General features: G+C 38.6%; 1 protein-coding gene across 1 annotated transcript in view; it reads right to left on the bottom strand.

Annotated features, from left to right (window-relative positions):
- The window catches only part of NCKAP5 (NCK associated protein 5), a gene marked incomplete at its 3' end in the record, with an annotated part of 408,673 nt that overhangs the window by 373,618 nt on the left and 10,562 nt on the right, over positions 1 to 24,493 (bottom strand). The window contains exon 2 of the mRNA XM_015812433.1: positions 18,153 to 18,267. Coding sequence (XP_015667919.1) covers positions 18,153 to 18,251 — 99 coding nt within the window. The remainder of the gene's footprint in view (positions 1 to 18,152; positions 18,268 to 24,493) is intronic.

Below are 24,493 nucleotides of genomic sequence, written 5' to 3'. Positions count from 1 at the left end.
TCCAACCCAGAAGAATGTGAGAAAGATTATATAAAGTGTCTCGGGGGTCTGCCTGTTCTCCAACAGGATCCCTCACTGAAAATGGAACAGAATGGAACCAATTTGGTATAGGGAGAGAAGCCAAAAAAAGAAATACAGGAAGTCCTCGACTTATAATCTTTCATTTGGTGATCGAAGTTACAGTGGCACTGAAAAAAGTGACTTATGATCGTTTTTCACACTTGCGATTGTTGCAACTGGTCAGATGATCAAAATTCCAATGCTTGGAAACTGACTCGTATTTACGACGGTTGCAGTGTCCCGGGGTCATGCAATCACTTTTTGTGAACTTCTGACAAGCACAGTCAATGGGGAAGCCAGATTCACTTAACAACTGTGTTACTAACTTAACAACTGCTGTGATTCACTTAACAACGGTGGTAAGAAAGGTTGTAAAATGGGGCAAAACTCACTTAACAACTGTCTTGCATAGCGATGGAAATTTGGGGCCCAGTTGTGATTGCACTTTGAGAAATCTCTGTATGTTGTTTTACGATTGGCTAGATGTGACCAGGGGCTGCAGGAAAAAGATCCTTCTGGGATCAAGAGTTGTGCAGCAGCTCCAAATGTTACCAGCTGCTTTGTTCTGCCTCTGGTAAAATTACTTAGAATGGACCATATGCAGCCTGCCCTGTACTTCCACACATGCCTACAAAACAAGGGGCAAAACTATTGGCAAGATCAGGTGATATTCAATACATACATACAGATGCAGAGCAACATATATGCAGTTGCCCTGATTAGACACTTATACAGGTAGTCCTCAACTTACAACAGTTTGCTCAGTGACCGTTCAAAGGTACAATGTCACTGAAAAAAGTGACTTATGACCGTTTTTCACACTTACGACCATTGCAGCATCTCCATGATCATGTGATCAAAATTCAGACTCTTGGCAACTGGCATATATTTATGATGGTGGCAGTGTCCCAGGATCATGTGATCACCTTTTGCAACCTTCTGACGAGCAAAATCAATAGGGAAGCCAGATTCACTTAACAACTGTGTTGCTATCTTAACATCTGCAGCTTACAGCTCACTTCTTCCTATTTTTTTCCATCCAGCATTTCTATGGGCTGAGAGAGAGAGAGTGAATGGAACAAAATCACCCTGTGAGCTGAGGTGTCTGAGGATAGATTAGAATCTGAGTGTCCCTCATGCTTGCAATATTAGTTATCTTTCATCATAAGCTTTCTCGCACTGAAAAAGACCTGTCTTGGGTTTTAACCTTTCTTGATTACTGTTTGGGAACTAAAATGAAGACAGATGCCACCTGGGCTCCCAGAGAAAAAAGCAGGATATAAATCTAATAAACAAAGAAATAAATATCATTTTTGACTGAGGAACACTCTCCCCCCCCAGTGATTATCTGATAGCTCTTAGATATTACACAACAGCTGTTAATGGAAGCCCTTCATCTGTAATTGAGCTGGCAGTACCAATGATGGATCTATTTTCAAAAAGTCAGTTTGATTCTCCAGTATTATATCATGATGTGGTGCACAGGAGCGCAACTGACCTTGAAGAATTCAAGATTGATTCATTAGTTCATGCAGTCACTTTAGGAGCATGATGTCCTCTAAAAAATGAATGAAGAAGGGAAACTGGCAAATTCCTGGAGTGAGCTTCTCTCATGAACTTATTTCAGGTGTTCCTCAGTAAATCAGTTTGTCAGGGTTCCTTTTGTCTTTTAAAAACAATATTAAATTATTGTAAGATTTATATTACAATATGTTTCTTCTTCTTCTTTTCCTGCCTCAACATAGCTAATCAGTTCATCACCCATTCTGGGGTTATAAAAAGGGAAATCATATATGGCCCTATGTTCAGGTTGCCTACCTTAACTTTCCATTTTTTTAAAAAAAAACTAAGAATGGAATGGAATCAAAAAAAATTTATTAGCCAAGTATGATTGGACATGCAAGAAATTTGTCTCCAGTGCATAAGCTCTCAGTGTACATACAAGCAACAAATCATAAGATACAATCATAAATGATAAGATACACCTAACAAAAGTATAGTCATAAGATACTAATGCAAGTAGGTAATAGGAAAGATGAGAAGGTTAATAGTAATACTGTCCCACTACATGGTTAGATATTGTTAGGTATGAGACAGTGCTGTGGGAATTATGTGTTTAGCAGAGTGATGGCATGGGAGAAAATGTCTTTGTGTCTAGTTGTTTTGGCATGCAGTGCATTGCATTAATTGCATGAAATTGGCATGCAATTAATAAAGCAAGGCTTTATTTGTTAATTTATTAATTCTTAAAAGCTCAGAACATGCAAATATTCTACTCTCACCCATTATTATGCATGTCCTCATGATTCCATTAAATTGATTATTAAGTTCATCTAAACAAATTGTTCCTTTAGGCACATACATCATACCAAGGGACTGTAAAAAATTTTTGAGGAAGTTCAGTTCCCTTAAATAGATTTTTTAAAAAAATATGATTTCTTAAAGAACTTTTGAATAAACAGAATAAACAATCTCTAATATATGTACCAATTTTTCACAAACTTGTTTATCTTTTTTAAAATTTATATATCTGTTCATATCCATATAATACAGATATTTCTGTATTCTAGAGATTTAAAAGTTAGACTTTAGCATCTCCCTTGGGAAAACAGAAGAAAATGGCATAATGAAAGCAATTTCATATTGTGAAAAGAAGTGAATTGTTAGGGGTTTTTTACAGGCCATACCAGATATTTCTAGCTGTATTATTTACTGGAAATAATAGCTCTAAAAGAAATTAAAAAGGCACAAGGCAATGTGAAAGGATTGAACAAATCTTGAGGTGCCTGCCTGCACATGCATTTTAAGGCTTTAACTTTGCATATATTAATTAAACATGTGTGTGTGTGTGTGTGTGTGTGCGCGCGCACGCGCGCATATATACACAAGCACATACAAATATACATGCAGCCACAGTTGCACATTTAATAGTATGTTGATCCAAATAGACCCACTGATGCGAAGAGAAATGATTGGGCACTCTTTTTCTAGAACAGAAAGATGGGAGGGTCCTGCAGCAGGAAACTGCTCAACAGAAGGACATAATATTCTGCTATTCAGGCTGAAAACCATGGAGATTCTCACCAAACTATCTCAGATGGGATTTTCTGAAGCTGGTTGAGAGTCAAGCCAGCACAGGAACAAGAGATGTGGATATACTTCCAGTTTTCTTAGAGATCAAGTGTTAGAAACCATATATATTGTCCTCTACAGCAGAGGTTCCCAACCTTTTGGGCACCAGGGACCAGTTCCCTGGAGAGAGAACTCCGTGGACTGGAGAGAGCGTGGTTTTGTGTGCTGCCTGCATCCCACAGATGGGGCTTTCCTTGTTTGTGCGGACTCGTTGCTGGCATGCCGCGGCCTGGTTCTGGTCCGACTTCAGAATTAACTAAAATTACATTCTGATGCTAGCTGACCAGTTGTGCCCCATAGAAGAGGTGATATTGCTGAGCAGTTTGAGGCCAGTACAGTTTATCTTGTTCCTCTGTAGAAAGTCAATTCTCTAAAAGCTGCAAAGAAAGAAACTGGAGGGATGAAGGAAGGGTGGCCTGGGGACAACTGATGGAGCCTCAAGAATTCAGACACTGCTAAATGAGATGCCGAGGAGGAGGAGCAGAATGGAAATTCATTAAGGAAAATATTAGCTTTTCACTGGATTCTTCAGCTTGGAAGAAAATACAGTTTTGGTTTGGTTTTAAAGATAAACACTAAAGATAGACACTAAAATATGTACAGTTAATAGATAGACACTAAAATATGTACAGTTAATTCTTGTTATTCATGGATTCCATAATTACAGAATCCATATTTGCTAATTCTGCTGCTCGCTAACATTTATTGTAACCACAAAATTAATTACTTCTGGCGTTTTTGTGGTCATTCGCTGACATGTAGAGTAATTAAAAAAAAAGTTGCCTGATGCACATATTCCCAGCTGAAATTTTAATCTTTAATTCAGTGTTCACAGCAGTATTACAGAACATAACTACTGCAAACAACAAGAATCGACTGAATACACAGGACGCATTTAACTATGAACAGAAAGTTGACCTTTGGGTGCTATAATGATGGCACAGGAGAACTCTACAGCATGCTACACAATTTAGTATGAGCTGACAACTATAATGCAGACAGACAAAAAACACAAGGCGGCAGGCAACTGAAGAAAAACCTGAAATTGAAATTGTCATTTGTGAGTCGTCCAGCTGAAATTAATGCTGCTTTCCTTTTTTTAGAGAAATAGTCTAAATAGGCGTTATTTATACTTTCTCAGATAAGTCTCAGTTTCAAATCAGTTTTTAAATTTGGGTACACCCCCATCCACCCATATCCATTAGGTCATACCTTCTATATTGGGCATATTTCTATTTAAAGTAGTGAAATACACTCTCTTTCTCCCCCTCCTCTCTCCCGTTTCTCATATGTTGTTTCCACAATGTCAGTGAGAGAAGACAAGCTCAAGGCTACGAGTGTATTGGAAATAATGTTTAAGCCGTCTTCTCCAGCTATTGCTCATAAATACTGCTAGGCTCGCAATGGAAAAGATGTGGTTCTCACCAGGTTCTCCAACTACCTGAAGGTTGATCTAAGATAAAATAATAATGCCTGAGCTGTGCCAGGTATCTTTGCCCATGCATGTAAGCTGAAAGTAAATCACACAGCCTCTATTCCACATCTCCCTTACAAAAGCGAACGGCAAAATGAGGAAGGAGATATCTGAATAGCTGCAGAGCTCATAAAGCACATGTCTCAGTCATATTTCTTAAGGAACCATGATTATTTTAATTATCCACAAATAAGCAGTTTGGTCTAGTGATTAAGGCACCAGGCTAGAAGCCAGGAGTCTGTGAGTTCTAGTCCCTTATTAGACATGAAAGCTGGCTGGGTGGCTTTGGGCCAGTCACTTTCTCAATGTAGAAGAGGTGGCAGAACCTGAGGAAGGAGTGAAAAGGGGAATGAACCTAGAATCCCTACATAGCCATAACAGAACTAAATCCAACCCCCCCCCCCTAATAAATGCCATTGGCCCTTATCTAAGTCTTAGCAGGTGCTGACCGTTAGTTGAGAGGATTCCTGTGTTTAGGCTTTTAGCAATATAGTAAATCAGTTTAACTGAACCTGCACATGTGGACCAGGTCTTTCGTACCTGACACTGAGGCCAACTCATCTCACAGGGTTGTTGTGGTAGGGAAAATAGGACAAGAAAGGAGTATAAGGTACGTTCTCTGTCTTGAGTTATTTATAAAAATAATAAAGGCAGGATTAAAATCTAAAAAAAAAGCCCAATGCCTATTATCTACTGAGATTCTCAACTGCAGATGAAATATACTGATTGAAAATCTCTCTGGTTAAAATAAAAGCAGCTCACATGGGCTGATTCTAACTCAAGCTACAACAGTCCATGAAAAGTCTGTTTAAAAAAGTAAAAGCTATACATTCTGTAAGAATCACTGCTGCAGGATATTTGAAAATGCTCAGTGCAGAGTGTGTCCATGTGCTTTTTCATAGCTTTCTCAAGTCTCAGTTCAATCCCCTGTTCTCTCTGACTCCATCTGGTGATTGATAGAACTGGAAAGGACCTTGGAGATCTTCTAGTCCAGCCCCCTGTTCCAGCAGGAGACCCTATACCATTTCAGACAAGTGGCTGTCCGGATAAATATTGGATCAGATAGACCCTTCTCAGTGGTCCTTAAAATCAGAGGGAAGGAGAACTGTTCTCTTACTTAGGTGCTGTAATAGGAATGGGTTGAAAGTAGAATATGAATTTGAAAATCATGTAAGCATTTTCTCCATTTTATATTTGCAGAAAGCGTTGCCTTCAGAATTAGTCCTTGATGTCTTCATTGTTCTGAAGTCCCAACAGAGCCATTCCCTGTAATCACCTGCATTAATGTGTTGCTCCCATTAATTGGATTTGTTTCATTCATGAGGTGCAATAAGCTATCTGTAAGCTCTATAAACATTGAGAACAATCTTTCAGAATGTCTTTCAGGTTTGCATAGGTTTCAGCTGGCTTGTATGATTCTCCTGCCCAACGTTATCAGCAACTATCCAGGGACCTACCTCCTTGGCTTGACTTTGCCTAAACAGACCTTGTCATTTGCTTAGTTTTGTTTGCCCAATTTGAAATCTATTTGAGCCAAACCACATCCAACCAAGTCTAAGCCTGGGAGATGATGTCATTAAATTGGGCCTAGAATTTTCAGCATGTATGAATTCTTGGAGCAAAGGATTAAAAGCTGAGGAATTTGGAGGAATCCATCTTCAAGAAGGTGAATATGATCCTCATATTCCAAATGAAGATACAGATTAGATCTATCAGAAATTGCAATCCTACCAATGAAGATTGTCTTCAATATGATACTCTCTTCTCCTTCCCCAATTTATTTTTAAAGTCCCTACTAGCTTTAAGATCATATTAGTTCATTTCCTACATAATTATATTTTCGGATGCTGTTATTAGAGTTTAACTAAAGGCTTGAGTGTTCCTGATACTCTCCCAAACTGTTTTCCAGTGTACATCATACTGAAGAATTCTTGTTGCTTTGATACGCAAAATACCAGAGATCTTTCAAATATGAAAACAGCACTGAAAATTTGATTATACTAAAACATTTCAAGTATATGCACCAATGTACCTTCTTGAGAAAAGCAAGGGAAAGGGAAATATTAAAGTTGTTAGCATCAATTGTAGCCAAATCTCTCAAAAAGAAAAAGTCACTCATTTTACACCCAACATCTGGGGAAATATGATGAAAGCATATCAAGAATAATAATCTTAGAAGGAAAATTATGAATAAACTGTGAAATGCCACACCTTCTATATGGCATGATTCAAATCTGAATAAATTCACATGGGAACAGTGCATTTAGAATAATTGGGTTTTTTGCACCTTATCTTTGGTGCAATAAAACCGTTCCTTTTTCAGACATGAGCTCTGAACAACATAAAAATGTGCAAAATGTTCCCAAGACATTTCCCCTCTGGTCATGTCATCCTTCACTTGAAATTTGGTTGTTTTTATTCATTTATGGTTTATGTGTTTTTTTAAAAAAAAAAATATTCTTCCTTTACCATACATTTCCAATGTGACTTTCTTATCTATAGTTCAGTCACCGTCTGTCTGCATGACTAATGCTAAATATTTAGAGAAAGACTTTTTATTAAAAAAAAATTGTGCTGAATATAGAAGAACTTAAAGATCCCACTTCACACAAGGCTCTTTGTTCCTTTGGGTCCTGACAGAAACCCCTAACAGCAATACAGAGATTTATGAGTAAGAGAGCTCAGGCAGGAAAAATGCAGTAGTTCAAACTGACATAGTACAATGAGTAGTAACATATTTGGCTTGTGAGAGGCACTTGTCAGAAGGAGTTAGCAAGGGGAAAGGGACTGTTGTGGCTGTTGTTAGAAACTTGTAACTGCCTGCCATTATTTTCCTCTTCAACTGAACATTTAAGTTACATCATACTTGTGAAACAAGTTCATGACAATGCAGAAGTCTAGTCTATAATTAATATCCTTTATGTTAGATTCCTTTTGGGCCAACAATAGAAGAAATTTAAGTCAAGAGACTTTGTTCTCTTCCTTGGAGATGTCTATGGAGATTCTCAGTCACCCAAGTCATGGTTGTCCCGAAGGTGCTTTTTCAAGAGGCAACTAGACTTTCTTGTTTTTCTTTGAAGATGTTTTGCTTCTCATCCAAGAAGCTTCAAAGAAAAACAAAGTCCAGTTGCCTCTTGAAAAATCATGGTTGTCCCGAAGGTGCTTTTTCAAGAGGCAACTAGACTTTCTTGTTTTTCTTTGAAGATGTTTTGCTTCTCATCCAAGAAGCTTCAAAGAAAAACAAAGTCCAGTTGCCTCTTGAAAAATCACCTTTGGGTCCTCCTTGGAGAAGCAGCACCACTAACAGCTACAGCTGGTCCTCCATCTGCTTGATCTTCACCTCTTGTAGAGCATGGCAACAATTTACTTACCTTCATAGAGTCTGAAGAAACAGGGCAGGGTGACTGCCTTGTAGACAGATTATTGGCAGCTCCATGCATTTAAGTACTTGTTTTGTAACCTAAGACATTCAAACAGGGGCTCAGGCTTAGAAGAAAGAAGCACGAAACTCTTCCTTCCTTCCTTCCTTCCTTCCTTCCTTCCTTCCTTCCTTCCTTCCTTCCTTCCTTCCTTCTTTCCTTCCTTCCTTCCACCCTTCCTTCCTTTCTTCCCCTGTCTATATTGGCAAAGTCAGAAAATTTAGTAGATTGAAAGTTCAAATCTTGAAGACAACAAAGTATTATAATGTAAAAAGTCTTGACTTTAAGTCAATGTTATTTACAAAAGCATGCTCAATATTACTGCCCGTTCTGTGTTTTCGTGATCAGAATCAGGGCAAAGACAGAATAAGACAAGAGAGCATAAATTTAATCACTTTGCATAGCTATGCTGTGTCACTGTCTTCCAGTTCCAGTTAACTTTGTTTAATTCCTAAACAGACAGGCATACAATCCAAATGAACAAGACAAACACATCATTTCTCATAATGGTCAATCATTATGCTTTAAAAGAAGATTGTTTTTCAGGAGTTTTGCTTTATGGCATTTGTTGTTGTCCTGTGCATTAATTAAAATTATGAGTACAAGTTCAATGCTCGGTTGATCGTACTCCAATGACACAGAATCTTGTAGCTGAACACAGCCTGTTTATGAGTGACCAAATCTGGAAGAATGAGAAGGAAAATACCAAAAACAAAAGGTGATTTTATTCAGAGGTTCTCAAAAACATCCAATGTGTATATTTTCCTTGAGGATAAATCGTTTCAGAATTAGTGTCTCTCAAAGCAAAGGTGCCAATTTCATTTCTGTTTGGAATTATTCATGTTTGTTGAAACTAAAACACAAAACTTAGCCACTGCATGTATTACTGAAAGCTCCTGTTTATGCTATTGAGTATTATCCACATGGCAAGGAGACAAATGTTTCAGGGAGATGATAGATTTTTCATCCTAACAGCAATCATGGCCTATTGCATTTGAGTGGCTAGCCAGAGGAAAAACATTCAAACTTACAAACACACTATGAGGTCATAAATCAAATTTTATTCCAAGGGATTTCTTAAGGTTTTATAGATTTTATGGAGTGACAAATAGATGCTTCAAGTCCAAGGCCCAAAGACTGATTTGTAGGAATGATAACATCAACAAGGCAATTCATGCAATTTTGCATACACAGGTCTCCCTTCTCTTTCCTCCCAATACATAGGACAGGGGTGTCAAACTGCCGGCCCGCGGGCCGGTTTCATCATACCGGAGCCGTGCCCACCCCATTGCCAGCAATGGCAAAAAAGCTCCGATACGTTGCGCGACATCACATGACATCGCGAGTTTGACATGTCTGACATAGGAGATCTAATAAGCTTGATTTGCCTGCTGGGAGAACCATCCCTTCCACCCCTGAGGAAAAAAAAGCACATTTGCTTTTCTCTTCAAATTCCATGATACCATGCTAATTAAAGAGAAAGGGTACATTCTTTCCCCTCTTTAAAATGGATTATTTTACAAGCTTGGAAACAAGACTTAATTGTTTCCATCATTACCTTGACTTGCGAAATTGCCAGCACTAAAGAAGGGGTCATAAAATTAGCTGCACACAAAACTATTTATTTAAAGGTCTTTCATTACCCCAAGACCATACATTTTACCCCATGAGTCTTTCTTCTGCAGGAGCTCTTATTGTTAGAACCTCTAAAGATAAATGCTCAGGTCTGGAACTGGGTCTTGTCCATTTTGGGTACCGCTTAGTCCTATACAAAGTAGAAGGTTAGCTATAAAAAGCCAGGCTGCTGGTATTGTCCCTACTCTTTGCTCTCTCTTCATACTCACCTGTCCACCTCAAGCAAGAAGTGGCAGGAAATACATTTTCCTTACACCTGGATGTCAATGTGGTATAAGCTCAGAGAAAGAGAGATGCATGACCCAAGTGATACCGAGAAATTCTTGTGAAGATCCTACTAAAGCCAACACTGGATATATGGAAATAAGAATTTAAATTTTGACCCCAAACCCTTTTATATAGGAATATATGCATTTCTATAAGCATCAGAAAAACTTTTAATATTATCTTTTCAATCACTGCCTTTCCATGCTGCATTAGATTCCTTCAGAGTCACACAAAAGGATGGGTTATTCAAGTCTTAAAAGTCAGCACAGATATACACTTAAAAATAAATTGGGAAAAGATATTTAGGTAATTTTTAGAAACATATATCAAGAATGGGCAGCATGTGGTTCTCCAGATGTGGCTAATTCAATCTGTATTAGCTTTGACAACCTAAAGCAATGGGATGAGAGATGAGAGTAATTGAAATCAGAAAATTTTAACCTCCAACTAAAGAGCTACATGTTGTACCTTCTGAGCATACACACGTAAACAGTGGTAATGGTTTTCAAATAAATACAGATAGTCCTCGACTTGGAATCATTCATTTAGTGACTGTTCAAAGTTACAATGGCACTGAAAAAAGTGACTCATGACCAGTTTTCACACTTACAAACTTTGCAGCAACCCCATGGTAACGAGATCAAAATTCAGATGCTTGGCAACTGTCATGTATTTATGACGATTACAGGGTCCCGGGATCATGTGATCACCTTTTGTGACTTTCTGACAAGCAAATCAATGGGAAAGCCAGATTCACTGTTACTAACTTAACAACTGCAGTGATTCACTTAACAAGGGTGGCAAGAAAGGCCCTAAAATGGAGCAAAAGTCATTTAACAATTGTCTTGCTTAGCAATCGAAATTTTGGGTTCAACTGTGATCGTAAGTCGAAGACTACCCATACTTCACTCTGTGCCCAAGTTCTACCTCAGTGTAACCTGTTGTCAAGCACTGTGGAAATCAGGAGAGTCAGGCAATTCAAATCCTGATAAAGATTTATTGCAAGATTAAGCTCTGTGAACTTAATCTGAACTGTGAAGAATCTGAACTACTAACTGTCAAAGGAAATTAGCAGGAGATAAGAAAGGCATTCAAAGTGAACTGGACTTAGATCTCTTCTTGGTGCATAGGGACTCACTAATGACACATTTGACCCCCCCCAGGCTCAACCTAGTCATCTCTTACACCTGTGTGTGTATAGCAATTCTGTGGCATCTAGCCATACGAAGCACAAAACTGTAGTAAATTTAATATGGCTCTTGTTTTGTCAACTGGAGAGGACTATCTCCTCTTACTTCTTTGGACTTCCAGCCAGGGGCAGATAACATACTGTTCACCTGGCAGGATTTAACCTGTTTTGTCAAAGAAGTGCACAGAAACTATGGAAATTGCCTATTGGGCAATGAAGTTCATTAAGAGGGTTCTAGTCCACAACATTCATGTCATATTAAATCTTCTATTGTTTGTATGAAAAGTGTCATGATGAGGATGAAGAAGAGCTGGGAAAGCACTGAATGCTGATGAGGGCAAGAGAAGGAGCAAGGAAGTTCTGGCATTTCATAGCAGGAGATCTGTAGCCTCATACAATATCTTTATCAGGACTTTCCCAAACACCCTCTAGTCCATGAGAGCAAGGTAACTAATGAACTGAGAGTCAAAGGGCGGTAATAGACAGAAACATGAGGCTGCTGTGAAAGTGATTCAGGCATCATTGCCATGCCCAAATAGTCTGAAGAGAACCGAATCAATGCAGCTGATTGAGAAGCCTGAAGTCAAAGATATCAAATTGGAAGTTGGAGGTGATCTGGTCCTGGAAGCACCAATTTCAAACTGTGTTCTGATAACAAGCTGCCAGAACTCTGTCCCTGATTGATGCCAAACAGAACTGGGCAAATTTTTCTACATACTTTCTAATGATGTGTGACGAACTGTGTAGCTGTGGTCCCGAGGAGCTAATTCAGTGGTTCTCATCCTTTTTAATGCCGCGACCCCAACCAGTCGTAAGTCGAGGACTAAACCGGTCGTAAGTTGAGGACTAAACCGGTCGTAAGTCAAGGACTAAACCGATCGTAAGTCGAGGACTACCCAACCGGTCGTAAGTCGAGGACTTTCCCTGCCCGGGAGCGCCGCGCATGCGTGGTTCCACCCCCTGCGCCGGCCGAGGCGTAGCTGGCAAGCGGCAGAGACGGAGCAGGCCGACCACCAGCTGGCCCAGCCCAAGGGAGGTAAGGCACCCGCCGGAAAAGGGGAAAAAAATGGCAGACAAAAAAATGGCGGACAAAAAAAATGGCGGACAGCCTTGCTTGGCGACCCCCATGAAATGGTCGATCGACCCCAAATGGGGTCCTGACCCACAGGTTGAGAACCACTGAGCTAATTTAATAAGGACTGAAAACGAAATGTGGTCTAGGGAGAATTTAGAGACATTAAGGTTCTGGTATCAAGATGTCCTTCCCTAGCTTTTTGCTGTGAATAAGAAATTTCACAGGTACTTTGCTTAAATTAAATCTGATTGCAAGTCACAGCTGGCATGTGACTCAGCTCTGAAAAGGTGACAGCCTGGGCTACCAGCTTCCTAAGAAACAATTCATTGCTCTTGGCTTTTGAAAACTGAAAGCCTGCTACTAAAGCATCCATTTTATAAAGTCAGTTGGTCAGGTACTTGTAAAGATGAAACATTCTGAAGACGGCTGCTCAGTTAAATGATAGCACAATTGTAAGTGACAATCTAAAGCAGTTTCTCAAACCAGCCTGGGAATTATTCGGGTTAAAAAGCACAGCTTGAAGAATTGACTTCTTCTGATCAAAAAGATGTCCTGGAGACAATGCCACAGTTTTAGGTCACGCACAGGGCTCTGTTGCTGGTGAGCCTTTCATTATTTTCATAACCTTAGAATGTGTGAAAAGTTGCATTTCTTCACATCAGTTGTGATATTATCTAATACTTTTTTTCTGCTTTGCACATAGTGGCCAAGGGGCTTTTCATATCTGAAAAAGCTTAAAATCTTTTCAGAGGGTAGTTTGAACAGCATCCCTCCATTTCTTACACCCTTCAAATATGAAATGGCAATTGTCATTTAAACAACCTTGGGCATTTTAAACTGAACCCTTCTTAAGAAATGGTGTTGTAAGCTATTAAAATGCAAACAATTAAAACAGGTCTTGATGATTATCCTCTGCTTAGAACTTCTGAAGTGAAGGCTCTTTATTCAAGGTAATCGAAAAGGCAGTATCTAAGCTAATTATCTAACAAACCCAGTTTGCATCTAAGTTCTATTTCACAGTGCTGTCGTACTTTTCATGCGAATGTAAAAGCAGCAGAAGAAAAAGTTTACATACCCGTATGGAGGCTATTTTTAAAACCGCATTCTGATGGGGAGTGAGGGCCCTTTTCTAAAATAATATATGGAGCCAGACTTTCTGAAGTCATGCTTTTAACTACAACTTTAGAACTAGAAATGCACTTTGTTACCCTCCCGCTAATTTCAATGAATGCCTCATATCAGACACATTGAACAGAAAGCCTTTATCAATGCAGAAGAGATGTGAGAATGGTTCCAAAAATAAGTTGACCACAACTTCCATTATACGTGACTGAAACCCCTGAGGACAATGACAAATGGTCCAACTACATTCTGGATCTCAAGGCTAATAACCACTCAGGAAAAAAATAATGGATGGATTAAAGATGGTTTTACGTTAATATGTTCTATTCAAGGGGGAAAATATGCACTGTTCAGGTTGAGAGCAAAAAAAGGCAGTTGAATATGCCTGCAATGGCATGCTGGAGACATTTTTTCCCACTTACTGAATTCCACTAGGGATATAAAAATCTGTCATGGATTTCTTTTATCCTGAAATACTGCAATTCACTAAAGTATCACAACACAGATAACAGCAAGCAGAGGAGTCAGCTGCCATCTGTTCTTCTCAGCTAGAAAAGTGTGTTTTCAAATACTATATTCTAGAGACAATTGTGTTAAAAACACAATGAGGGTAAATTGTATTTAAACAAATTGTATAATAGGAAAGTGAGTAGAAGAAGGGATAGAGTATGGATGGGGTGTGGAAAAAATGTGTTTCTGCATGAGTAGCTTAAATTGTTTATGTAGTGGTGGTGGGAATGAAAAAGAGGGGGAGAGAAAAAAACAATAGAAAAGAATTTGTCCATTCTCCAACCTCCTCTTTTTAAGGAAGATGGTTAAGAAGGTGATTGAACTGCAATTTCAGTGAATCATGGAGGAAATTGATTATTCTAGACCTTTCAGTCAGGTTTCAGACCAGAGCACAATACGGAGATGACACTGATTTGGCTTGTCAATGGCTTTTGGTGAAATTAAAATGGAGTAGTGAATCTATTCTGGTTCTCCTTGGTTTCTTGGCAGCTTTTGATCTTAGCATCTTTCTGAACCAATGATTTTGGTGATTGAGAGTGGAAGATTCCATGTAGCAATGATTCTCTGGTTGGTTCCAGTTGAGGGGAAAGATCACAGGGGGAAAGAGACCGGGCCAGCAACCCTTCACTTGTGCAGTGCCTAAGAGGTGCAGAGCTTGTTGGTCTTACCCCTTCCATTTACAATCTACATGAAATCACTAATGGAGGCCATCTATCAGTTCAGATTCCAGTATTCTGATGATATTCAATTATATACAGTATCCTGACCCCCAACTGCCCAAAGCATGCTGTTGATATCTTGTCCCAGTATCGGTAAGCTTTCAGAGATTGGATGGGGATGAATAGACACAAATCAATCCTGACAAGAGCAACTGTCTAATGGTATTTGGCCTTTTCAACTCTGGGAACTTTCTACAGTGTCTGTAGTCTTGGATGAGATAGCATTTCCCCATTGAAAACCAGTGCACCATCTAGGAGAGTTTTGAGGTCCTGCTCAAAAGCAATTGGCAGTAATAGCCAAGAAGGCCTTCACACAGATTCATCTAGTGCCATGAGGTCCTTGATGTTCTGTGAGCTTGGTAGTTTTTTTGCAATCATTTCATGATTAAACTGGTACACCAGTTCTGTCTGCTATTGGACCAAGAGGCCCTCCAAAGAGTCTTCTGTGCTTGGTTATTTTTAGAGAGGACTATTACAATGTGGTCTCTATAAGCCTGAACTTGAAGAACTGTTGGAAGCTACTGAATGTTGCAGGGTAGGCAGTACAATAATGGGCATGTCTAAATATGCCCACATGACACCTTTGTTGTGTAGAAGATATATTGGCTGCCAGTTAGCTTCCAGGAACAATTAAAGATGCTGGTTGCAACATATAAAGACTTTCATGTCATAGGAGCTGACTATTTGATGAAGCACCTATCCCTTCTATGATTAGGCAGAGAGGAAGCACATCATGTCTACGGTATTAATCCTTCTCATTAAACAATGCCATCAGTTGGGACTTAAGAAGTACACTTTCTTTAATTTTGTTTTTACTGTTCTATTGTTTATTGCTTTTCATGCTGTAAGTCATCAAGACTCTTAGGAAGTCAGGCAATCTCTAAACAGATAAACAAATGTATTAATAATATTATTAATAATAATATCAATAATATGTATTGATATATTAATAATGTGACTATACAGCTTTCTCTCAAATTCTACAATACACATAGCCAAAGCTAGGTAGAAAGCTGACTGAGCAATCATCCTTTGTGCGCCCAAGCAAGATCAGCATGTCACCTTGTTGTGTTCTTAATTTTTCTGCTCTGAATTTCTCTGCTTTTGAAAGCAAGTATTCACTTATTAAAATATCTCAGTAGAAAGAAGCCCTGAGGAGGTGAAAAAAAAATCCCTATCCACTCTCCTATGATGTTGTTGCTGCTGTTAATTCCACAGATCTTCCTTTAGGCCAAGACTGGAACTACTTATGATGCTGGTGCTGACCAACTTTTTTTTTCTGGGACCAAAATCAATCTCTTTGGGGAAAAATATGTTTGTGTGTGTATGTGTAGATTGTGTTGACTGAGACCGAAAGGCAGAAAGTTCATCCTTTCATCATCTCTCCTGCTGGAACAGCTCTATTACTGATGCAGAAAGGAGACGCCCTCGATTGTCACCTCTCCTTTCCATACTGTCTAGGACCATCTGATTTCACCACCAGCAAAAAAATTCATATGACCTTCCCACATTTGTGCTTTGAAAATTCACTCCACGTGCCAGCTGTGATATGAAACACTGACCTTGAGAGACTGACTTTTAAAAAGAAAAGAAAAGAAAAGACTCTACTGTTACTTTTTGGAAGCCAACCAATTCCCAATGCAAGTAGAACTGGGCTGCAGTTCCCCAAATATGAAGGAAGCTGTGTGGGATTGCTGGGGATTTGAAGTTTTCTTATTGCCTCACTCCTCTTTCTTTAGATTCAGGTGCATCCCACTAACTTGGCTGAAGCTTGCTCTGCTGACAATACATTCAACAGTGTTATCCATATTCCAGCCATTACATCGAGCAAGAAAAATGTCAGAACGTGCTGTAATTCTCAGGAGCATTGTGATAACATCCAGCTCCACCTTGAATGCTCTTCCAAAGAACACTCACATGACACAACTTAAAAAGAATTTTGCATATATTTTTCCCTCCAGTCTATAAAGGAACCCATTAATTTAAAAGCGTGTCTCAAAGCACTGGGCTAGTTTCCCAGGGCTCTCCCACTCCCATCCCCCCAAAAATTGTGATATTTTTTTTTTTTGAAAACACCTTGAGATTGGATGTGCTGACAACTCAAAGGGATATTTCTCTGTTTGCTTCAGAGTTTGACAATGATTATGTGCAAATGGATGTTTCTTTTAAGCAGCAATGTAGAAACATGTATATGCTTGCAGGGTGAGGCATAGCTTAAATATATCTCATTTAGATAATGAGTGAGGGAGTTTCAGCATTCAACAGAACAGAACACTACTGACTTAACACCAAATACCATTCAGATGAACCTCTGTGTAGATCAGGGGTCTTCAAACTTGGCCCTTTTATGACTTGTGGACTTCAACTCCCAAAATTCCTCAGCCAGTGTGCCTGGCTGAGGAATTCTGGGAGTTGAAGTCCACGAGTCATAAAAGGGCCAAGTTTGAAGACCCCTGGTGTAGATACTGAACACAAATAGAATTAATAAAAGAGAATATTTGTAACTCAGGGTTGAATTGTAGGGTTGCCTGGTGTCCCCTCTAAGCTTGGTTGTTTTCTTGCAGAAGTTTCATTAGTCAACTAGGTAACATCATGAGTGCTAACTCAGAGAGCATCACAGGAGACCACAAATAGAATTGTTGCCAAGCAGATATACAGTAGAAAGCAGCAAGCTATTCACAGGTCCACTGCACATGCCTTACACATTCAAATATCATGTGTGAAGCAGACCAAAAAATACACATTGAATTCAATAAATAAGATTTTAGATTCCACCTTTGTCCTCCACTATCAAAATCATTACTGACATATATAGAGTCATTCTCCCATAAAACGACCCAGCCCAGGTTTGCCAGCCAAAGGCAGCCAATATCAAAGATTATCCATATCTTTCTTTAGGAATAAAAAGGTACCGTTCATTTCTTTACGGCAGGTTGATACAATGTCATTGAACAAAACACGATTGTTTTTTCTCTTGAAATTCTGATTTAGAGCATCATTATTAGCACCCTTCACAGCTGAGTTCACGATATGCATTAATGTCTACTTAAATGTAGGTCAGCAAACATCTCTTGCAATTTCTCCACACAGTGGGATGGATCAGAGTCATGAACTGGGAGTGAGCAATTTTTCAAGTGGGAGATGTTATCTAGGAACTTTAAAACAAACATGTCTTTAAAAAAGTAACTAAACAATTAACTAATTTACTGAGATGTTGTGAAGCTGCTAAATCTCATGGGTTTAGCAATCTTAGTATGGCATACTGGCCTACCATGGGATTTCATGAGATTAAGTGATCTTCTGATATCCCATCCAGCAACTGTTTTGATTTATTTTTTTTATTTGCTTTGGGGATTAGTATTTAAGGGCAGAGGCACCATGGGTAGCACATTGCTGAGTTTAGGATTGGCCTCCCTAAAATCAATGGGACTTAAGATGTCAATACGTATTCAATTTACTAACATTATGTAAATTTTGAAAAAGCTGAACCATTAGCACACAGACACACACACAAACAAATCTAGAAGCACAGAAATATTTTTATGCTCACCATGAGTCTGCTATCCAGGGAGAATCTCTTCCCAAATTCCTTTTTTACTATTTGCTGCTTTTTATCCATGTCTATAATGTTCTTTGTTGGAAATACCATGTATTTGCAATTTTCACTGGGAAGAAAATAAAAATACATTTTATAAAACAAAATAAACTTATCAAAATAATATTACATCTCTCTCTGACTGTGTATCTATCTCCCTACCTCCCTATCTATCTCCCTCCCTATCTCCATCTCTATATGAAGTAGGTCTACATATTTCACTCTTCTTAGTCATCTTGATATATTTAAGACTGTTGGGAGCTGCAAGTACCACAGATCTCTCTAGCCCATTTACCATAGTGTACAAAACAAATAACATCCAAACTTAAGGATGTGCAGATCAACAACTATTGAAGGTTCTCAGTTCTAAATGGCTACTCGCCTGGTAGTGATTAGGCAAAGTGAAATTCCTCTCCTTCTCCACTGTGGAGAAGGAACCTCTCAGAACATCCAGAAGCAGTTGGCATCTTCAGCAGGCCATCAGCTCTAGCTTATTTGCTTAAGAGGTCCACCATACAAATAGTGCAACTTCAGAGAATCAAGATCATGGACAGATGCATGTGAACTTTAATGAGGAGATGCTTTAATTAGTAATTCATTAGGTTTCAGTGAACAGTGACAAGGACTTCAAGCAAGTTAGTGATCATTGAGTTATTGAATAAAATTCCCCATACAAATCAAGTCAGGCATTGGAGGTTTCTAACATTGTCTCATGTCTCTTCAATGAACATACTATTGAATGTGGCTTTGAACCTAGGGCTCCTTGCTTATGGAAGCTACTTAATGGTAGGATTCAGCTGGTTTGCACCACTTCGGCAGAACCAGCAGCTAATTTTTTGTTGCCCAGGCCCAGAAGCGGCATCCACATAGAGAACTGGTTGTTCACACATTTGAATCCCACCACTGAAGCTACTCTAGGATTTTCATTGAGTCCCTTTTCTGATATTAGAGGAGAGCATATACGGTGAGTTACAATTCTCCTTGCAGAAAAGATCTCACTAATGGTTTCTTACTGTTTGTAAATCTAGTTATAACAATGAATGTATCATTTGTTTGCATTTATTTGTTTATTTGCAATGCTTATGATATACTCAATCCTAAAGAATTCTAGGCATACAGCAATACACAAAATTAAAAAGGATATAAGCATAAAATTCCAAACTTAAAGGTAGGGATGAATGCCCCACTCAGGACATCTAGGAATCAAGACTCGCTGGAATAATATAAGCTTACAGAATATTATCAACATTGGACAGCATACACCTTTGAGAGAAAGGGGATGTTACAGAGATGGAGCTCATCTAGCTTAGTATTTTTTCAACCTCAGCAACTTGAAGATGTGTGGAGTTCAGTGCTGGCTGGGGAATTCTGGGAGTTGAAGTCTCTACACCTTAAAGTTGCTGAAGTTGAGAAACACTAATCTAGCTTGTATCTTGTAAATCTCATAAGGGGTAAATCTCAACGGGATTTCTTAAGATAATCACACCAGATTCAACCCTGACTAGCCATTCTGTGATATATTACATGTGCAAGAAAAGGTCCCCATCATGGAATTATAAAATGCAGTGTCATATGCCGCAGGGATACATGGAGGAATTTTTATATTAAAGATGCAGAGTCTAAAATGCTGTAAAATGTACTTGAGGGAGCACTTATCAAAGGCAGCAATAGAAAACTAGATTCTCCTTTCCCTTGATCTCCTCTGGTTCTTCTCTTTCAGCAACTGATGGGTCTGGCCCAAATTGTATAAATATTAGGTTGAGAGGTTTGCTTTGAATATATGTACAGTAAAGTAAGAGCAAAGTCTTCCTTCCCCAGAGGCAGTCAGCTGCTTAGCAGGGAGAGGTTTACTTTCCTCCCTTTGAAGAGATACTCATAGTTGCAGATGACTTGCTGCCATCTGCCAGGAAATGAATGAAAATGTAAATTTAAAAAAAAATGCTCATGAACCACATTCACAGTCCATAATTCTCCTACACTTTGTGTCATCAACTGATTTTGCTTGCCTCGTCTGCATTCGGTTATTTCAAAAGAAAAGGCAGAGAGGGAGAAAATAAGAACAATAACTTTAGGAAATATTTTTGGTGATAGGAAATGTGGATAAATACTTTAATTTCTCTTCAGGAAAAAAAAATTGTAATCAAGTTTCCATTACAGTCTGGTTGATCAGTGGCCAAATAGCCACCGATTAAATATTAATTTAGTCTCCACATAAAAATTAATATTGAATGCATTTTATTCAGTAGAAACTGAATAAAGAATAATTCTTATCTTAGTTTATATATCACATGCAAACAAGATATAAATGGTTTGCTTGATTGATTAGGTTTGCAGATTGCATTCAATCACAATGTGGTTTGTTACTGACTGTGTTAAGTATGGCTTAATCAACAAACTATAGTTAATCAAATCATGTCTGAACACATAGAATAATCTAAGTTATTCTCTCACTTTGCTACTCCTTTAGTGTTCTCAATGCTCTATGGCAGTGTCAGTAGATATTTTACATAGTTTGTATAGTATTTGCCATTACAACCTAAATAGAAATATTCAAGAGTATTGTGTTACATCATTATTTTCTTCAAGCAGTAGAATCATGAAGCAATACAGCTGGCATCTTCAGGTCATAATTTATATGATTCTATGTATGAAATATAAAATATTTCATATGAAATATTTCATATGAAAATATTTGAGAATTAAGGTTTGCTTTAAGACAGGGGTAGACATGCTGGCTCAGGAATTCTAGGAGTTGAAGTCCACAGGTTATAAAGCAATAGCAATAGCACTTAGACTAGGGGTTTTCAAACTTGGCCCTTTTATGACTTGTGGACTTCAACTCCCAGAATTCCTCAGCCAGGAATTGTGACTTGTGGACTTCCTCAGTTGAAGTCCACAAGTCATAAAAGGACCAAGTTTGAAGACCCCTGACTTAGACTTATATACCACTTCATTGTGCTTTCCAGCCCTCTCTAAACAGTTCACAGTGTCAGCATATTGCCGCAACAATCTGGGTCCTCCTTTTACTGACCTCAGAACAATGGAAAGCTGAGTCAACCTTGAGCTGCTGGCGGTGGGCAGAATTAGGTAAAGTTTTCAAATTGAGCTTGTCTTTGGTAATTTCACATCCTCCTCCCCATATAGTTTTCTCAGGGACTATATAGAAGTAGCTTTCTATATGGATTTACCTTAAGGGTTTTCAGCTTTCTAGTATCACCTAAAGACTTGAGTTTTTCAGGTGAGTTCCCATCCAAGGAGTAGCCAGGTCCAGCCTGCTTAATTTTTCAAGATTAGCAAAGTTGGGTTAGATACTGCCACCAGCTACACTAGGCTTGTTTTATTAGTAATGGTGACGCAGGCTGTTAAATAGCTCATACTTCTGCCAATTGGAATATTAGCCTGTTACCCAAAGAACAGCACTTTAGATTCATGAGCAGTGGGTGTAAGCTACTCCTACAAGATTGCTGTTCAATGACTAAAATCAAATATGAAAAAGTTGATGATGAACAGGTGTCTCTATAAATAAAGTGCTACACATATCACTGTTAATCTACCAGAATCTCATTCTGAACTCCCCTTATCTCCCTACTATATATTTCAAGGCCATTCAGAAGAATCTTGATTTCAGTTACAAATAGGTAGAAGGCCACTAAGCTGTAAAAGCCGAATACACAAGGCTTTCCATTTCATAAACCGAAAAGGCCACCATTAACTTTATTTTGTGTCTAGTGTAGAAAATAGCAATGACACATCCTGAAATGTTGCTGAAAGGTGATTTTCTGAATTGATCAAAGGGTAATATAATTTTATTGATGAAACTATCCTATTCTGACGCTTATAGTAACAAAGATAGGAAATATCAAGCTATATTTCAAGGACTTGAAGGGCTTCATTGATTCACAGTTACCCGCCCCCCAAAAATTGGATATATAGTAAAAATGTGTATATCAAAGTCAACTTGGGCATTGTCAGATCTTGTTTCAGGTATATATAATATGCTCATTTATAGTTTTCCTTCACTGAGAATCACCAGAGTTTTCTCTTCAACAGATATATCAATATTTTGATAAATGCTCAGTGATCACTGCTAAGAAGTTCCCAATCACATTCAGTATGCAGTTTTATCCTATGCATTGCCAAGATATTCTTGTCTGTTGATGTTGAACATAGTTTCAGAAATCCTGAAGTTTGTACAACATTGCTGAATGCTATCAAAGTCATAAGGAAAATCTATGTGGGTAACCAATCAAACTTTATTATGGGTTGAATTCTAATTATGAGTAACAGTTTGCTGGACAACATAGCAACATATCATATTCAACTACAATCATAGGTCTGTACAATTAAGGTTCACTGCAGAAGACAAAAACAAGTTGGAATTGTGTATCGATCAGATGATAAATAATTTGGGTTGATTCTCAATGGAAACATATATACTTGGAGTGTTTTTGATACCAAAGGAATGGGATTTTTTTTTTCTAAAGTTAGAATTAAAAGGAGAAGGCAAGCTATAATATTCCTCTGCATGTATTCAGAAGTGAATCCCACTGATTCAAAGTAATGGGATACATTATATAGTTGCAAACTTAGAACAGGTCAGCTGTAGACTCGATGAACTTTATCTCTGGACTCTACAGAGGGCTGAAATTTAATATCCAGACTGAAAGTGATCCGTGTTATTTATTCATTTCTACACAAGACTGAATGTTGCCCATTCCAGAGACTCCAAAGGATTTTTGAATATTCAAGTGACACCAGCTCATATAATAACAGAAAAAGAGTTCAATGGTTTTGATCAGAGCCCTGGTTGGCTCAGTGGTTGGAATGCAGTACTGCAGGCTACTTCTGCTGACTGCCGGCTGCCAGCAGTTCAGAAGTTCGATCTTGACCAGCTCAAGGTTGACTCAACCTTCCGAGGTCAGTAAAATGAGGACTCAGATTGATGGGGGTGATATGCTGACTCTGTATACAGCTTAGAGAGGGCTGTGAAGCGGTATATAAATCTAAGTGCTAGTGCTATTAGATTATGAAAGCAGCTTTGTCAGATCAGGCCTAAGGGTGTGTACGCAGCATTTCATCTTATAGCAGTCAATAAGTTGCATCTAGAAAGATCTCAAACAAGAAATCAAGGTAGCCATCTTCCTCCATTTTTCCTCCATGTATCTAGTTTGTATAACATAGGTAATACTCCTTTCTCCCCCTATTTTCTATTTCCAATTTTTTATTTTCCCCACAACAACACTGTGAGGTCTGAAAGAGACTGACTGGTTCAAGGGCACGCAGCTCATTTTCATACTGTAGCTAAGGTAGGACTAGAACTCATTGCCTCCCATTCTCTAGCCTGATGCCTTAACCACTACACCAAACTAGACCAAGTTTAAACCATCCCTAACTGTGCTGGATTAATATTATGTTTCTCCCTTATTCCCACAGTCTCCAAGGACATTCACAACAGGTATATTATTTATGAGCTTTTTTCACCCATTACATGGAGTGGGTGGGTGGGACTGGGAACAGAGGTGGGAATGATGACAGCAACTCTCAAGCTGGTCCTTGCCAGCTCAAGGATGGGTGGAAAGCATTTCAGCTCAATAGTGCAGACAAATTCTTGGATGCTGATGGTGGCAGCGGTCCAGCTTACGAGATAGGAGAGGCAAAGAGAAAATGTTTGAAGGATCAGAAGGAATGTCTTTCTAATATCTTCTGCTTTCCAGCATCTGTCATGTATCATTGATGCTTTATCTATCTAATAAGAGGCCACATCTGGCTAAGGTAACTAATAGATGGATGTTGCCTGTTTCCTACTAAAATGGAACTCCTGTACTACTTTTTCCTTGGTTCACACCTGATTTGCAGTCTATGCAAACAGTTTTATAAGTAATACGTCTCTCTCTTCTGCAACTACATCAGAAGCAATAATGTCTTAAGTGCAGAGGGGAGAAAGCTAAGTAGGCAATTATATGTGCATTTTATAGCCATTGTGCTTGCAAATACATAAACTATGCTAACACTTAGCTAATACAATGAGAAAGACATTGTGAATCCGATAACAATCACTGTAAACAAATTGAAGTGCCATGTTCATTATCCATGTAGCCGTCCATGCCAGGATCAGTGTTGCCAGGTGAAAGAGCGGAAACCAAATCATGCAGAAAACCGTTTCATCAGAACATAAAGACAATTATAACATCTGTTAATCTTTTGTGCCAGATGTAATTAGGTTCTATGGAGAAGTCACCCCTTAAGGATGATTCCTTTAGCATCTGTTCAAAGGACAAACAATTGTGGGTGGGTAA

Source organism: Protobothrops mucrosquamatus, unplaced genomic scaffold (genome assembly GCF_001527695.2).
Source record: "Protobothrops mucrosquamatus isolate PMUCROS unplaced genomic scaffold, P.Mucros_1.0 scaffold84, whole genome shotgun sequence".
In the NCBI taxonomy this organism is placed as follows: domain Eukaryota; kingdom Metazoa; phylum Chordata; class Lepidosauria; order Squamata; family Viperidae; genus Protobothrops; species Protobothrops mucrosquamatus.
The sequence above is the reverse complement of the archived record's forward strand: the minus strand, read 5'-3'. Positions and strand labels throughout refer to the sequence as shown.